The sequence below is a fragment of the Hemitrygon akajei genome, chromosome 11, assembly GCF_048418815.1.
Source record: "Hemitrygon akajei chromosome 11, sHemAka1.3, whole genome shotgun sequence".
Taxonomy (NCBI): domain Eukaryota; kingdom Metazoa; phylum Chordata; class Chondrichthyes; order Myliobatiformes; family Dasyatidae; genus Hemitrygon; species Hemitrygon akajei.
This window is the reverse complement of record NC_133134.1, coordinates 155282976-155299847: the sequence shown is the minus strand read 5'-3', so window position 1 is coordinate 155299847 and position 16872 is coordinate 155282976. Positions and strand designations below refer to the sequence as shown.

Genomic DNA, 16872 nt, shown 5'->3' with positions numbered 1-16872 from the left:
CATCAAAGCTTGGAATCCATTTTTTAGCATAACCAAAATTTTGATTTCCGTACCTTTGGAGCAGATGTGTGGAGCCAAAGCCAAGGGATTCATTGGATGCAGGATTACGTAAAAGCTTTGTCTTGGTTTGTGCAGTGACTATAGTGCCATCTGACAAGGAAAACCGATAAAGTGGACTCTCAGCTTGACCCTGCATCAAGGCTAAATAAGAAAAAAAAGCAAAATATATTGTCACACAAATGAACAAATCTATAAATTTAAAATTTATAGAATAGTAATTCCACCAATGTAACAAATGAATTCTTTAAAATTCAACTGAGTTTGCTACTATACATTTTACACTACATGGTTTTCTCAGCAAATGTTGTATGCTGAATGGGGCAGGTCAGCAGCTTCGCGGTTAGCATAAAACTATTACAGCGCCAGTGACCCGGGTTCAATTCCACTACTACCTGCAAGTAGTTTATATATTCTACCTCTGGTATACATCCAAAGATGTATGGGTTAGAAGATTGATTGGTCACCCGGGTGCAATGAGGCACTTCACATTCACCATTCCCAATATCCTTTGCTCCACCAGATTTACATACTCGCTCTCTGCTCCATGTTAACAAATACAATACTATTAGATACCCTAGCTATGTATATACACCTAAGACTTTTATGCAGTGATGTAACTACCCCCAAAGAGGATATACTTCTTTAAAATTGGTACACTACTGTCATCCACTTTATTTTTTTTTAAATATTTTCTGTATTTTAAATTATCAAAAAACACTTAGTAGAGTATAAAATAGCTAGATCAGATGGATTTGAACTCCAAGTTCAATTAGTTTAATATTAGGCAAGTTCACTGTGCCAGTTAGAACATACTAAATATTTAGCAACCAGTTCAATGAAGAATAGATTGGAAGTCATAAGAGTAGTCATATTGCCTTTGTTGAAGCTACAAGCATGGCTTGTAGCAAGATAGCTAGCTGAAGGTAGTGATTAATTAGTCAACTACAAAGGGACAAGAAACATTCATCAGGCTGTGCTAGTAAAGCAGAGAACCAAAACATCAAAGAGCGTTGAGCTTCAATGCACACTTTAATATTCTAGATACATTTCCTGATTGAGAGAGAGTAGTTGATCAAACTGAAACATTTTGAGCTGTGATTATGTGTTTACTTGTAATAAGAACAGTAACTGAAGCCATGCCTTGTTTTTGAGTATTTTCAATCCTCTTTAGGAATACCTGCATGCACATAACTACCCCTCACAATTCATCAACTATTTATATTTAGGTTAGTACTATTACAGAGCACTTTACCTTCTTGGTAATGTCTTTTCAATGACCATGGCTGTCCATCATTATGGTGAAAGAATCTCTGAATACATCTTCTCACAAGATCTTCCCAACCTGGCTTCATTGAGGCGCGTAAGGAACTTGGATCAATTGAAGTTATCTTGCCTAGAAATAAAAGGTATAAGGAAATGCATATAAATCCACTTCAATATTGGAATAGAGAGAAAATAAAATGATTGTGACTAATATACAACACTTTCTCTACCACTGTGGCTGAGGTGTGTATCATGTACAAAACATACTACAGACAATCACATAAGCTTTGTCAAAATCTGCGATCACCCCCACCAATGACAAGAACATCAGATGCAAGGGAATACCACCATCTCGAGGATAACAACTAATTTGTACATCATCCTAATTTGGAAATATGACCCAAATTCTTTGTTTTCACTGGGTCCAATTCCTGAAACTCATAACACAAAAGTATGGTGTGATTACATTCAGAAGATCAGCAGTTGCTGAAGAAGGTGGCTTATTATCACTTTGGCAAGAGCAGTTAGGGATGTTGGCTTTGCTACTGATGCCCACATTCGCCCCACCAAAAAAAAAATCAAAAGGGAATCAATTGCCACATAGTTGTGTAATATTGCAAAGGGCAGAACAAATAGGCTATGGGAGAACTGCAGTCTAGCTCATGTTAGAACATCAACAATCTGTATGATCAGATCTGACAAATAATTAACTGGGGAGTCTGAAGAGTCTGAGGAGTAAAACAGATGTTTGAAAAGTTGAATTAAATACCAAGCTTTTCTTAACAAAAAACTTGTTGGCTGTCCAGCTTTGTATGATTTGGGCTCCAAAATCACAATAAGCCCTCAAAGGCATGTATGAACGATAATCTAAACAAAAATCACAATTGGGAATGCTACTCAGAAATACATTTTTAAAAACAAAAGTAACAAGAATAAATGAGAGAAGCTAAAAATAAGCCAAGACTTTAAAAATATTGTTAACAGTCATACAGCAACTTTCAAAGTGCACATGATTTATGTACAATCCTTCTTAGCCTCTAACTGCTGAACTTGAAATAATTGCTATTTACATAAATAACACCATTTCATAAAATGAATTTAATGTTACATGTATTAAATTCATTATCTTAAGAGACATGGTAGAGCTTTTTTTTATATATTAGGCAAGATTTCTTAGTATGCTCACCTGTCATGTCATGTCTTGTGACAAAGCTTTCAGAACTGGTGGGGAACTGTGATCTTTCAACTGGTGTAATTCGTCTTGCTACACAAATCATACAGGACTGAAGATCTGAAGCAACAAAATCAGATTCGGTTCTACTTTCCACAAAATAATCAACTCATTTCATGAAGAATTCTTCATTACAAATAAAAATCATCTCACTTTACTTATTTCCCTGGTAAATGGCAGTAACAGGTCAAAACAGTCAGAAAAAAAGCCAGCTTATCCAGTCATCCCGTTGAGACTGTAGCAGTTATAAAGGTCTGCAATAAAACTAATTAGTCGACAAATTGACTAAGTTTAATGAGCTTAAATTCAGATCATAAAGTAGGCCATTCACATCCACCTTGAAGCTCGTCTGAAATCCAAACAGATAAAAGAATCTTCCAAATTACACCCTGAACATGTGACATTAGATAATGTTATCTCCTCTTGGGTTGCCTTGGTGATATTGTAATTGGTCTTGTTGTTGCCCAATTGAGGGAAGATTTCAGGTGCAGAAATCTGGGGCACTGATGGTATTGAGCACTGAATGAGAGTAATACCAAATTTAATGGTGGTATTCTTTAAGACGAGCTGACCCATCAGGCTTCACAAAAATGGTGTAGGTGATGTAGTAGTGCTGGAAGTAACTAGGCCCAAGGAACCAAATCTTAGTGTGTTTCTGCCAGCAGAAATTATTCCCTTCATTACTTTCTAATGTTAACTCAAGTATTCCACATTCCCAGTATTTTCTGTTACTATCTTAATTTTACAATTTCTTTTTCTACTTTTATAGAGCAGTGATGAAAATGATAATAACCTATTTATTGATCTATTGATGTTGCATTTAACATAATATAAAATATAGTACTTAGAAATGTCTGTCTAAATGGATGTTGAGTAATAATAGCAGCCAATTTCATTTAAGGTTGAGTTGCAGGAAACAATTAGCAAACTATGGTCTTAAGAAAATAGATATAGATAAATAGATACTTCATTGATCCCCAAGGAAATTACGGTGTTACAGTAGCATTACAAGTGCACTGACATAAATATTAGAAAAGAAACAGAAAGAATAAAAAATAAGTTACCACAAACAGTACTAACCTTAATTAGAGCTTGAAAATTTGAAATATTTCAGCATAAAACCAGCTAACAATTGTCACTAGTCCCCATCTTGGCCTCATCGTGCACCATTTCCATAACATACAACTGTTACTTACTAAACTACACCAACAGCACCTCCCAAACCTACAACCCGTACCTGCAAAAAAGACAGGGATAGAGGCAATAGCCTCCCCTCCAAGTTATACACCATCTCAAACTGGTATGTTCCTGCACCGTTGCTGGGTCTAAATCTGAGTACATTCTACCAACAGTTTAATGTGATATCAGAGAGGATGGTGGACATTCCATTATTTCTGAATTGCAAAGGTATAAACTGAAGTATCTTTACCATATTTCCACATGTCATTGGCTCATTTGGCACAGAGTCCTCACCGACTCTCAGAATAGTCCCATCAGTTGCATTCCCTACTAGTTACACCTAAAATCTTGGACGCCCAGTAAGTCTCCAACAATTCTATTGCAACTCATCTACACTAGGGGATTAGAATATTAGAATAACCAACTGACCTACCAATCAGCATGTCTTTGTGATGTATGAAGAAATTGGAGGACTTGGGGGAGGTGGGAGGGGGTGGAGAGGAGAATTCTCACAGTCACATGTCATACAGATAATACTAGACATCACAATCAAATCTGACTCATTAAAGTTGTGTGGTAGCATTACTACTTGCTGTGTCACAATGCCACCGAATTTAGAAACTATGGTGAGAACTGCCAACTGAATCCATGAAGCCACAAGCACTTAAGCTATGATGGGCGGAAAAAGATACTCAGTATTACTAAGTGATGTCTGTGGAAAATGAAAACACAAGCTAAGCTGTTGTTGAAGCATGATTATTTGGTCCTCATCTTAGGTATTACAGGTTATCTATTCACTTGAAACGTTCACCATGCAGAATAGTAAACAACCAAAATAGTTCTGAAAATCAAAAAAATATATAAATGTTGGAAATCTGAAAGAAAATCAGAAAAGGCTGCAAAAGCAAGTGATCAGGCAGCATTTATGGCAAGAGAAATAGGGTTAGCATTTCAGGTCTGCAATCCTTCATCGGAACAAATAATAAATATACCAACAAAGTAATTTATTTTTTTCTGGAGACAAAATAAGAAAAATGGTAAAGCATGTTTGATGTCCTCTTCAGAAAAAAAATAACCAATTTAGATTTTAAATTATATCCACAGTGATAGGTACATTCAAATTATACTGGATATGTTACAAAGATGCTTCAGCCCTTTACACAGGAATGCTAGTATATTTTTCAAACAAGCAAACACAGTACAATCAATACAAAGAACGTTATGATGAACTCACCTCATGAACCCCACTTGAATAAAATGTATAATTTCACCTTTTAAAAATGAAATATTATATGCTTAATATATTAGATGCTTACCTTCACCCTCTTCAGTTACAGCCTTAGGCTGAGAAAGTGCAAAGCACTGCATGGTTTCGTACTTCTGACGTGGCTCATGGTTTCCATTTGACTCCTCCAAAGAATCATAAGGAATCTGCACTAACATTCGACAGTTGAATGTGTGACTCTTCTGCCTCTGTGTTTCGTTTGCCCAAGAAACTCCGTTCACTGTAGACATGAATACAGATCATAAGCATCAAGATGAACATGATGCATCAAGATATGCTTGCAAGTCTATTAACAGTCTCCTTAACCTCTATTAACAGTGGTTAGATTATTCTAGGAGTACCATGTACAGTTCTGGCCATCATACAATAAAATAGACTACAAGGGTATACAAGTCAGTAAAGGATGACCACACTGGGCTTAATAGAAGTGGCAAAAATTTAATAGAGTGAATACAAAGAATGTTCCGGGGAACAAAGTAATTAGAAGCCATTAATAAGGCACCCATCAAAAATAGTCCATTAAAGAGGAAGACAGATATGAAATGTAGGAAATTCAAGGAATATCCAGTTCAAAACTTTGGGTGCACCAAGTCATACCAACAAACTTACAGGAATTTTTTTTTTAAAAGAGACCTCACAATTTAAAGTAAATTATCTAAGTACATATATGTCACCATATACAACGCTGAGACAAATTTCCTTGCAGGCATAAACAGTAAATCCAAGAAACACAACAGAATCAATGAAAAACCGCACCCAACAGGATAGGCAAACAACACGTGCAGAAGACACCAAACTATGCAAATACAAAAGGAAAAATAAGAGCAACAAATATCAAAAACATGAGATGAAGAGTCCTTGAAGATAAGTCCATAGGTAGTGGAACAGTTCTGTGATGGGGCAAGTGAAGTTAATTGAAGTTAACCCCTCTAGTTCAAGAGCCTGATGACTGAGGAGTAATAACTATTCCTGAAGCTGGAGGTGTGGGTTCTGAGGCTCTTGTACCTTCCTCCTGATGGCAGCAGTGAGAACAGAGTAAGGCCTGGATAGTGGGTGCTATTGATAATGGATGCTGCTTTCCTGCAACAGTGTTCAATGTAGATGTGCTCAATGCTGGGAAGGCCTTTACCCATGATGGACTGGGTCATATCCATTATTTTTTGTAGGATTTTCCATTCAAGGGCGTTGGTCTTTCCATACCAGGCCATGCTAGAACCACTCAACATACTTCCCATTACACATTTTTAGAAGTTTGTCAGTGTTTTAGACGTCATGCCAAATTTTCAAAAACTTCTAAGGAAGTAGAGGCACTGCCGTAACCTTATCTTTTCAAAGATAACACCAAGGAATTTAAAGTTATTGACCTCTCCACCTCTGATCCCCCAATGAGAACTGGATTATGTACCTCCAATTTCCTCCTCTTGAAGTTAATAATCAGCTCCTTGTTCTTGCTGACATTGAGTGAGGGGTTGCTGTGGCACCACTCAGCCAGATTTTCAATCTCCCTCCTAAATGCTGATTTGTCACCACCTTTGATGCAGCCAACAACGTGTTGCTGGTAAACTTAAACATGGCGTTGGAGCTGCGCTTAGCCTCAACAGTCAAAATTATAAAGCAAGTAGGGCAGGGGACTAAGCACACAGCCATGTGGTACACCTGTGCTGTTAGAGACTGTGGAGGAAATACTTTTGCCAACCCAACTGACTAGGGTCTGCAAGTGAGGAAATCAAGGAACCAATTGCACAAGGAGGTATTGAGGCCACGGTGTTCAAGCTTATTGATTAATTTTGAGGGAATGATAGTATTAAAATGCCAAGCTGTAGTCAATAAAGAGCATCCTGAGGTATGCATCTTCATTGTCCATTTGTTCCGGGGTTGAGTGAAGAACCAATAAAATGGAATCTGTACGCCAATGTAATGGTTTCCTGTACATTAAATTGTTTGCTAGCACATTGTTTGAGAGGTTTTCTGAAATCATGCCTAACAGCATATAATGAAAGAACTCAAAGTATTTTGTATTATCAACGTGTATGTAAAAACGAGACAGCATTATGAAAAATCATCTCTCTATAAAACACAATACATAATTTTTAAACTTTGTTTTTTTGCATTTTCTGCTTCAATATATGCAAAAATGTACCAACAATTGACTCAGGCTTACCGCTTTATTGCAGTACCAAGGGAAGCCAACAAAATAATTTAATACTACGGAGAAATGGCAAGTTTGAAATTAGATTGACCAATCATTTTGTATTTGAAGGCTGAACTACTGGTCAATGGTTCTTCTCGCATCCCAGCCTAGAGTTCCCAGTCATCACATCTATGATCTTAAATATAAATTCCTTTTCCCTGGACTAAGTACTAGAGACCAGCAACTGTCAGATATAATTGTTAGTATGAGCCCAGAGGCACCAAAAGATTCATTAATTCTTAACTTGACTATCGAGTAATTCATTTCGAATAACACATAAAACACAGATTATACACATCTGAGCACATTCTTATTAGTGGGAAAGAGTGGTGGGGAATTAAAGGGGACATGTGCTCAAGTTCCTGCTTCTTACCTTGACCTCAACTAGAAACTTTGTACAAGGTTAAGATGAAATGCACGGTAATTCATGCATGTATCTGCCTCGCATGCCCCACCGTATACCCCTACTTCACGACTGAGCAAGGGCTTGTAAATGAATTTAACATGCTGCATTAAAATTATTACTGAATAGGTACCATTTTATGCTTATCATTGTGATTGCCCTGCAACACCCATTGCCCCCCGCAACCACACACACAAAAAAAAATCCTTCCTCCACATCTCCGAGAGAAATTAGAAAACAAGCCATGGGATCCAGGAAAACTTGGCTGTACAAATTCAGAATTGGCTTGCCCCTATAAAACAGAGCGTGGTAACAGATGAAACGTATTCTGTCTGGAGGTCCGTGACTAATATATTCCGCAGGGATCTGCTCCGAGACCCCTTTTGAGCTTTATAAATGACTTGCATGAGGAAATGGAAAGGTGAGATAGTAAGCTTGCAGTTGACACAACAATTAGTGGAATTGTGCATAGTGTAGAAGGTTGTTACAGGGACACTGAAAAGGATGCGGAGCTGGGCTGAAAAATGGTAGATGGAATTCAACCTGGAAAAGTGTAAAGTGATTCACTTTAGAAGGCTGAATTGGACAGCAGAATGGCAGTATTCATAGCAGTGTGGAGGAATGGAAAGATCTTGGGACCTTTGCCCATAGATCGCTCAAAATTGCCATGCAAGTTGATAGGTTTGTTAAGGAGGTGTGTTGGCTTTCATTAGTTGGGAATTGTGAGATAATGTTGCAATCTACAAAGCCATGGTTACACCAAACTCAGAATATTGTGTTCAGTTCTGGTTGCCTCATTATGTGAAGGATGTGGAAGCTTTCGACGGGTGCAAAGATGATTTACCAGGATAGTGCCGGGATTTGAGAGCATATCTTACGAAGATAGGTCGAACGAACTAGGGATTTTCTCTTCGGAGTGAAGGAGAATGAGAAATGACTTGATAGAGGTCTGCAAGATGAAAAAGGCATAGATCGAGCGGATAACCAGAGATGCGCCCCCCCCCCCCCCGTGCGAAAATGGCTAACAAGAAGGGGCGTAAATTTTAGGTGAATAGATGAACGTATAGGACAGTGTCAGAGGCATTTCTTTTTAAACACAGAGAATGGCAGGTGCATGGAACGCAGAGCTGTTCTGATTGGTCTTAAAGTTAGTTAAAAGCATAACATCATGGAACAAAGAGCCTGTACTGTGCTGTAATGTTCTATGTTCCAAGCCATTTTTGTACAGGTTCCTTCAACATGGTTGAAGGCTTGATAGATATACTAGCCGCTGACTAAGGGTTCCCAAGACTCTGGAATCCTGTCAAACAGAAGTACTAGCTGCCTTCTCCAGCAGCCCAGTGCTTTTAACATCATTACCTGTGGACAAGGGAACAGCAGTGCATCCCATGAAGCCTTTTACTTCCACTTCTTGCAGCCTTCCCTCATTCTCATAAACAACACTTGTACGTTTCTCCAGCCTTGTGCTGGGCAGTGATTACAACAGCCATCAGCAACCGCCCCCCCCCCCCCCCCCCAGCATCCAACAAATCCCATTCTTCCACCACCAGCCCACATCCCTCCTCCTCTGATATCCCTCTGCCTTAACTGCCAAAGTACACAGTGTTTAAAAATACACTAATGCAACAAACCAGATGTGAAAGAGGGCGTGATATATTTTACCTAAAAATGGATGTCCCAGCTCTACTTTAATCAACATAAAGTCATTTAATATGTACCTAAATCAAATATTAACACAATAATAAGATTCCTCTGGAAAAGCAACTATTTCAACTGATCAAGGACAGGGCTCCAAGTACTACTCTATTAACTTGAAGTGCCTTCGAAAAATGCACTGTACCAGAACCTAGAAATTTTAAAATACTTTCCCTACCTGTTGACTTCGGCAAATTTCGAAGAAATTCATCGCGGTCCTCTTGGTGAAGGATATTATACACACTAGTATTCATGAGCTCTTCCTGTTTGTACTGAAGGTACTGGGTAACGTTTTCAGACACGAACACAATATTTCCATCTCGATTGACCACAAACAGAAAACCATCCAGTGCCTGCAACAACAAAGTAGACCGTGTCTCATTGTGCAAAAGGTGTAAGGGATTATGATTTAGATCCTTGAAAAGTATTCAGCTCCCCACAATTATTTTCAGACTTTACTGTCCCATTTTCAAAATTTAAAATATATTGAAGAAGGATTTTCAAGCTAATCTACAAAACATTGTGCATCATGTCAAATGAAAATAACCCTGTCAAAAATTTACAAAAACTAAAAGCAAAATTGAGGCTAAAAAAAGTGTTACTAAATCACGTTTCCTCAGGTGCCTATTACCTTACCATCTCACTCAATTTGCTGATGTAGAAAATTGGAGGATCACCTGTTTTCAATGAATTCATAAGAATAAATACTCCCTCTCTTTGTAAGGTCCAACGGTATGGCAGATTTTTAGCAGATCAAACCAAAATGAGCTTTCAAGTCAGGGAAATTATAATACAGAAATACAAATCTGGGGAAGGGTACAAGACCATCTCAAAGGCATTGAATGTACCTCGGAGCTCAATGCAGTCCATCATGAAAAAGTGAAAAAACATGAAACCACGTCCACACTGCCTGGGTCAGGATGCCCCTCTGAACCCTTAATCACCAGAGAAGAATGGCACTTGTAAGAGAGGCTACTATACTGCCAACAGTCACTCTGAATGAGCAGAAGTTAGTGGCTGCAACTGGAAATGAAGTTCGTGGCTCCACTGTCTCTAAGGCCTTGCACAGGAAGAGCATTTATGGAAGAGCGGCCAGGAAGAAACTATAGCTAAAAAAATCCTTGCCCATAATGACTTTGCAAAGTGCCACTGAAAAGATACTGTAAAGACATGGAAGAAGGTCGTAGACATGGAAGAAGGTCGCGTGGTTGGATGAGATTAAAGTGGAATGTTTTGGCCTCAACATGTGTAGTGTAAATCTAATACCATCTTGACTGTAAAGTATGGCGGAGGTAGCATTATGCTATGGGGATGCTCATCAGCAGCAGATACTAGAAAATTAATCAAGATTGATGGGAAGCTGAATGCAATAAATACAGAGAGCTGCTGGATAAAAACTTGTAAGCCTCTGCCAGAAAGCTTAAACTGAGGAGGAGCCTTGTCTTTCAGCAGGGTCAACGGCCCAAAACACACTGCTAGAGCAACCATGGATTGACCGCAAATGAAAAAAAAGTCATGTCCTTGAGTGGGCCAGCCAGAGTCCTGACCTTAACTTAATTGAACATCTCTGGCAAGACCTCAAGATTGCAGTCCACTACCAGTCTCCAACTAACCTGACACAATTTGACCAATTTTGCAAGGAGGAATGGGAAAATCTTGCTCCATCACATGAAAGACTACTAGCTGTAATAGCTACAATAGTTTAATTAAGTACTGTGCAAAGGGGAATGATACTTTTGCACTGCTGACATTTCAGTTTCTGAGTTTTTAGTTTGTAATGCTTTTCAATTTTCTCTGTTTTTTGGACTCTACTCTGGAAAAAAAGGAAGCATGAGATTCATAAATAAAAATTCTCAGTTAAATTGATCAAAATTCCTAGTTGTAATATTCATTTATGTGAACAATTGATTTGGGGACTGAATACTTTTACAAGATACTTTACTAGACATATTGGAAGTCCAACAGCACTCATAAAATTTAAATCTTGTCTGCAAGTCTACTTACACAATCAAATCTACCAATCTATGTTGTTGGAGAATTAGTCATATAGAAAATTGGGCGCCATAGTAGCGTAGCAGTTACTGCAACACTATTACGGTTTGGGGTTTTCTGGAGTTTCCAGTTCAATTTCAGCGCTGTTCTATAAAGAGTCTCTGTACGTAGTCCCATGGAATGAATGTGTTTTCTCCGGGTGCTCCAGTGCTCTCCCATGGTTAAAGGCACATCAGGTAGGTTAGACTATAAATTGTCCCATGATTAGGTTATGGTTAATCGAGGTTGTGGGGTTGCTGGGGCGTCATGGCTTGAAGGGCCTAATCTATGTTATATTGCTAAATATGTAAATAAATAAAACTAATATTAGTATATATTGTGCAATTGTAGATTACCTTGAGTAGCAGGGGTCCCAATGAATCTTTGTCAATAACTCCTTGTCCTGTTGAAGATACATCTGCTTTTTGGACATCATCTTCATTTGAAGATGCTTTACCTGTGAATAGAAACAATTAACTGCACAGAGACAAAACAAACAAAACAACTGCTCTTAAATTTTTAGGGCTATTCTACCTATTATTTAATCTACATTTTAAAATCTAGAATTGTAAAGAGCTCCCAAGCACAGCAACATGAGTAAAATATTTATTTAAGCTACACCAGTTTCTGAAATTAGTGGTCTAAACTTTACATTTACTACGTTACAATTATAATATACATTTTAAATGAAGAGATCCCTGTTAATAGAAGCAAAAATCCCAGTGTGCTTTGCAGTGAGGTTGGAAAAGCTAATAAGCCAAGAAAACTGTGGGCACCAAAGTAGCATGATGGCTTGTGCAACACTATTACAAATTGGGGCATTCCAGAATTCAGAATTCAATTCTGCCACCGTTTTGTAAGGAGCCTCTTTACGTCCTTCTTGTCGAATTAGTGGGTTTACCTGGGTGCTCTGTATACTCCCACAGTCCAAAGATGTACCAGGTAGGTTAACTTGTCATTTTAAGTTGTCCCGATTAGGTTAGGGTTAATTGGGCTTGTGAGGTGCTGGGGCGGTGTGGTTCAAGTGGTCAGAAGGGCCTACTTTGCACTGTATCTCGTAATTAATTAATTAATTAATAGAAATATTAAATGACAAGTCACAGAGACAAGAATGCACTCAGCAGTGAAGAATCCACTGTTTTCCAGGTGAGGAGTTTCAAATCTTTATATAATGATATAGAAATTTATCTTCATTTCTGTGCTACCTGTCCCTCATTGCAAGACCACTTGTGTAAGATCAAGACTCTCCAGTAAGGGACCGAGTCTTTAAGCATCATATCAAGAACTTAAAACAAACTCAAATGAGGGAATCACAATTCATTGCCAACATTAAAAGGTTACGTTTACGTGTAACCTTTTTGGGCTGAGGTCCTCCAGATGAATTAAAATTTCCTGACTTGGAATGTTGACTCTTTATTCTTTTCCATAGATGCTGTCTGATCTGCTGAGTTCCTCCAGCATCTTATGTGAGTTACATTTATGTAGAATCTTTGCATTGAAAAAAAATCCAAAAGGTGCTACAATCATCTGAAAGACAGAGCAAAACCTCTGTGCCATATAAAATACTGTGCAAAAGTCATATATATAGCTACGCTGCCTAAGACTTTTGCACAATAGTAATTCTATGTATTGCACTGTTTTGCTGCTGCAGCAAAAAAACTTCATGACATACTTGAGTGAGGATAAGACAGATTCGGATATGAGTCTCTATTGTGGACTGTAAGTGGGAAGGGGGCAGGGAGAGGAGATTCATGGTTGAGAAAAGGAGCAGGGAGAGGGGAGGGAGCAGGAAGCACCACAGAGATATTTTGTAATGATCAATAAACCAATTGTTTGTATCAAATAACCTTGCCTGCTGCATCAGGGCTGGATATGCTTGTACATCCCTCCCTTGACACTCCTTCTCTGCCACCTGTCCCACACCCCTTCCACAGCACTCCACCCTCACTATTCCCAACATCCTTTGCTCCTGCCAGATTTACAAACTTGCTCTCCAATCCACATTGATAAATACAGTAGTGTGAAATGCTTTACGCTATTGCATGGTACTGTAGGTGTTTTAAACAACAGATCTAGGGCCTTGATTTGTCTCAATTTGGACAAATTAAGATTCTTGTAGAACTGAAAAGTGTGTTTTACAGAATTCACTGCAAATGCAAGGCCAGCAGTGAAGAACCGTTTAACATTTGTTTTCCTAACATTACTGCACCAATTGATAGTCCCCCAAATTAAAATGCTGGTAGTGTATATTCTAATTCCTTATCAACAGAACACTTTCAATGCCAATGTACCCACAACTAAGAAGAATTGCAAACAAAGGATATCTTCTGTGATTAATATAGACAAACTTGGAGAATGGTGGGAGATTTGGTGCAAGCTAGTATATTGTCCAGTATTTTCCTGGGTTCACCAAATCCTAAGTTCAAGATAATTCATGCCAAGTGTAGAATAAGGAATTTGTATAGAGTTTTAACATAATGAAATGTTCCAACATGCTTCACAGTAGTACTATCAAACAAAATGGCAGTGGCACAGGTTTTACATTGCAGATTTTTTACATTGATATTTTGTGGAAGGATTATAATGCATCACATTACCTTGCTCTTTTATCTGACGAATCTGCCTCACTGTTTCTTTCAAGATTGCACATTTATCAGGTTTGACGTTGAAGTTATCGATGTCACTCAGGTTAGCTGAGATTAGTTCAGCCAGCTCCTCAATGTATTTGCTCTCTTGCTCACGACGACGTTTTTCAATGCTGCAGTTCACACTGACAAACAAAGTATAAAGAACTATGAGTATTCCAATAATCACTGGTAACAAGTTCCTGTTAGAAAGTGCAAACATTTTGTTTTCCATATTAATTTGTACAAACTATAATTTGTTTGTAGTACAAAAAAATTTTGATGCTATCTAAACTACAAAGAATGGCTATCAAAAGGATCGGTTCATAGTCTTTCAGCTAGCTGTCACAGAGCATAATGAAGTTTATTTGGCATACAAGATCGCTTTCTTTGGTGGGGGGGTGGGCAAGGACTTTTGAAGAAAATGGTCAACTGAGAGGATTTGTGAAGTTTCCCACATGTACTTCTTAAATTTTCTGCTGCTATATTGTATTGAAAGGGCAGAGAAATATTGAAATAATAATACAATATTTAGTAATCACACGGAAATGAGTTTCTTTCACACCTGTGCGCCAGTACAGAAATAGTGAATTTACTTGTATATTGCCTGGAAGATTTGTGTATGTAGCACTGAAAGATTTCTCAGTGTTGACTAAACTGTAACAGAAGTAGTAGTTGTACAGCACAGAAACTTGCCCTTTGACCAAATGCCATTTATACCGATTCTCATGCCATCCATAATGCCAACTAACCGTGCTTAACCTTACTGATTCAAGCACCTTTCCAGGTGCCTTTTAAAGCGCTGTTACTGTTCCTGCTTCCGCATCCTCCTCTGGCAGCTCAATCCAGACACCAACTACTCTGGAAACACTTACCCTCAGATCCCCTTTAAACCTGCTCCATTACCTTAAACTTATATCCTCTGGTTTTAGATACCATGGGAAACAGACACAGGCTACATAATGTATATATGCTACCATCAAGAAAGAAGTACAGGAGACTGATGACACACACTTTTCAGGAACAGCTTCTTCCCCTCCGCCCTCAGATTTCTGAATGAACAATGAACCCATGAACACTACCTCGGTGTTTTCCCCAATCTTTCTGCACTACTTATTTTTAGTATTGTCATATATATATATATACACACACACACTTATTATAACTTAGAATTGTTATTGTTATGTATTCTAATGTACTGCTGCTGCAACATAATAAATTTCATGACGAGGCCAGTGATATTAAACCTGATTCTGATTATCTCTTACATCATGTCATACACCTTTATCACGTCACCTCTTGGCTTCCTTCACTCCATGGAAAACAGGCCCAGCTTATTAAACCTCTTCATATAACTCAAACCACCCAATCCAGGCAATATCCTTGTGAATATTCTGAGTATACACAATATTCCAAGAGTGACCTACCTAACCAGCTTTTTGAACATTACTTGATTATGCCTTAGGCAATAAAGACCATGATGCCACGTCAAAATGCTGGAGCAATTCAACAGGTCCAGCAACATCTATGGACATGAATAAACAGTTGGCGTTTTGGGCTGAGACCCTTCTTCAGGACTGGAACGGAAGGGGAAAGATGCCAGAATAAAAAGGTGGCGGGGGAAGGGAAGGAGGAGTGGCACTAGGGGGAGGTTATAGGCAGATAGGAAGACTTAAGGGGCCAGAGTGGGAAATAGAAGAAAAGGGAAGGGCGAAAGGAATTTTGCTTTAAATCAGGATAGAAATTGATGTTCATACCATCAAGTAGAAGGCTACCCAAACAGGATATAAGGTGTTGCTCCTTCATTTTGAGTGTGGCCTCATCATAGCACAAGAAGACATCATGGACAAACTTATCAGAATGGGTCTGTGAATATGAAGTGGAGATACTTGACTATCTCCCCTATTTATAACGGGTCTCACCAATGTAGAAGAGGCCACATCGGCAGCATAGGCAACCCCAACAGATTCACAGGTTAAGTGTTACCTCACCTGGAAGAATGGAGGCAAAGGAGGAGGTGAATGGACAGGTGTAGCAATTCGGCCATTTGCAGGGATAAGTGCCTGAAGGGAGATTAGTGGGGAGGGACAAATGGACAAGGGAATCATGGAGGGAGAGATAAATATGTGTTTGGGGGTAGGATCCCTTTGGAGATGCTGAAGTTGCAAAGAATGATGGGTTTGATGGAGAGACCCATGTGGTGGTAGGTTAGGACAAGAGGAACTCTATCCCTATTAAGGTGACAAAAAGATAGAGTGAACGTGGATGTCTGTGAAATGGAGGAGATGTGGAGAGGAAGGGAAACCCTGTTCTTTGAAGGAGGACATCTCTGATGTCCTGGAAAGGAATGTATGCCATATGACTTCCTCACTGGTTTTACTTGATTTTCCTTGTCTACTTATAAATAGTTCTCTACAAGTAACTAAATGTACCCCAAGTAACCACCCTCTAAGGGATTCCCTCATCAGGTTCCTTTTAAATATTTCACCTTTCACCCTTAGCCTATAACCTCTGGTACCAGTCTCACTTGACCTCAGTGGAAAAGGCTTTTTTTTTTCTTTCATTTTATTAATATCTCAGTATTTTCCGTGAATTTTTAGTATCATAAAGGTATTTATTTAGAAATTGGACCACACATTATCCATGTTATTTATATATCGCCCAAAGTCCTACCTATTAGCATAGTGTACCACGACACTTCCAGACACAATTCACCTTTAAACAGATGATATTTTCCATCATAAATGTCTTCAACGTGCATGCTGTTCAATTATGTCTTCAGATAGAAACTGAAATTATAACTTTTACCTCTCATACTACATGTAAACCGCAGAGCAAGTCAGAAGGCAGAAACAAAATTAATATCAACATTTTGCTCTCTAGTTTGCTGAACAGTGCTAAAATCAGTGC

The 16872-nt window shown here is 38.5% G+C and overlaps 1 protein-coding gene across 14 annotated transcripts in view; it reads right to left on the bottom strand.

Annotated features, from left to right (window-relative positions):
* The window catches only part of LOC140736158 (nuclear receptor coactivator 3-like), a 218645-nt gene that overhangs the window by 42949 nt on the left and 158824 nt on the right, over positions 1-16872 (bottom strand). For all 14 annotated transcript variants that reach the window (XM_073062009.1, XM_073062023.1, XM_073062010.1 and 11 more), the window contains 7 exons: positions 13936-14108; positions 11695-11795; positions 9486-9660; positions 5050-5238; positions 2510-2614; positions 1313-1453; positions 54-201 (listed from right to left, as the gene is read on the bottom strand). In XM_073062009.1, the coding sequence (XP_072918110.1) occupies positions 54-201; positions 1313-1453; positions 2510-2614; positions 5050-5238; positions 9486-9660; positions 11695-11795; positions 13936-14108 (1032 nt within the window). The remainder of the gene's footprint in view (positions 1-53; positions 202-1312; positions 1454-2509; positions 2615-5049; positions 5239-9485; positions 9661-11694; positions 11796-13935; positions 14109-16872) is intronic.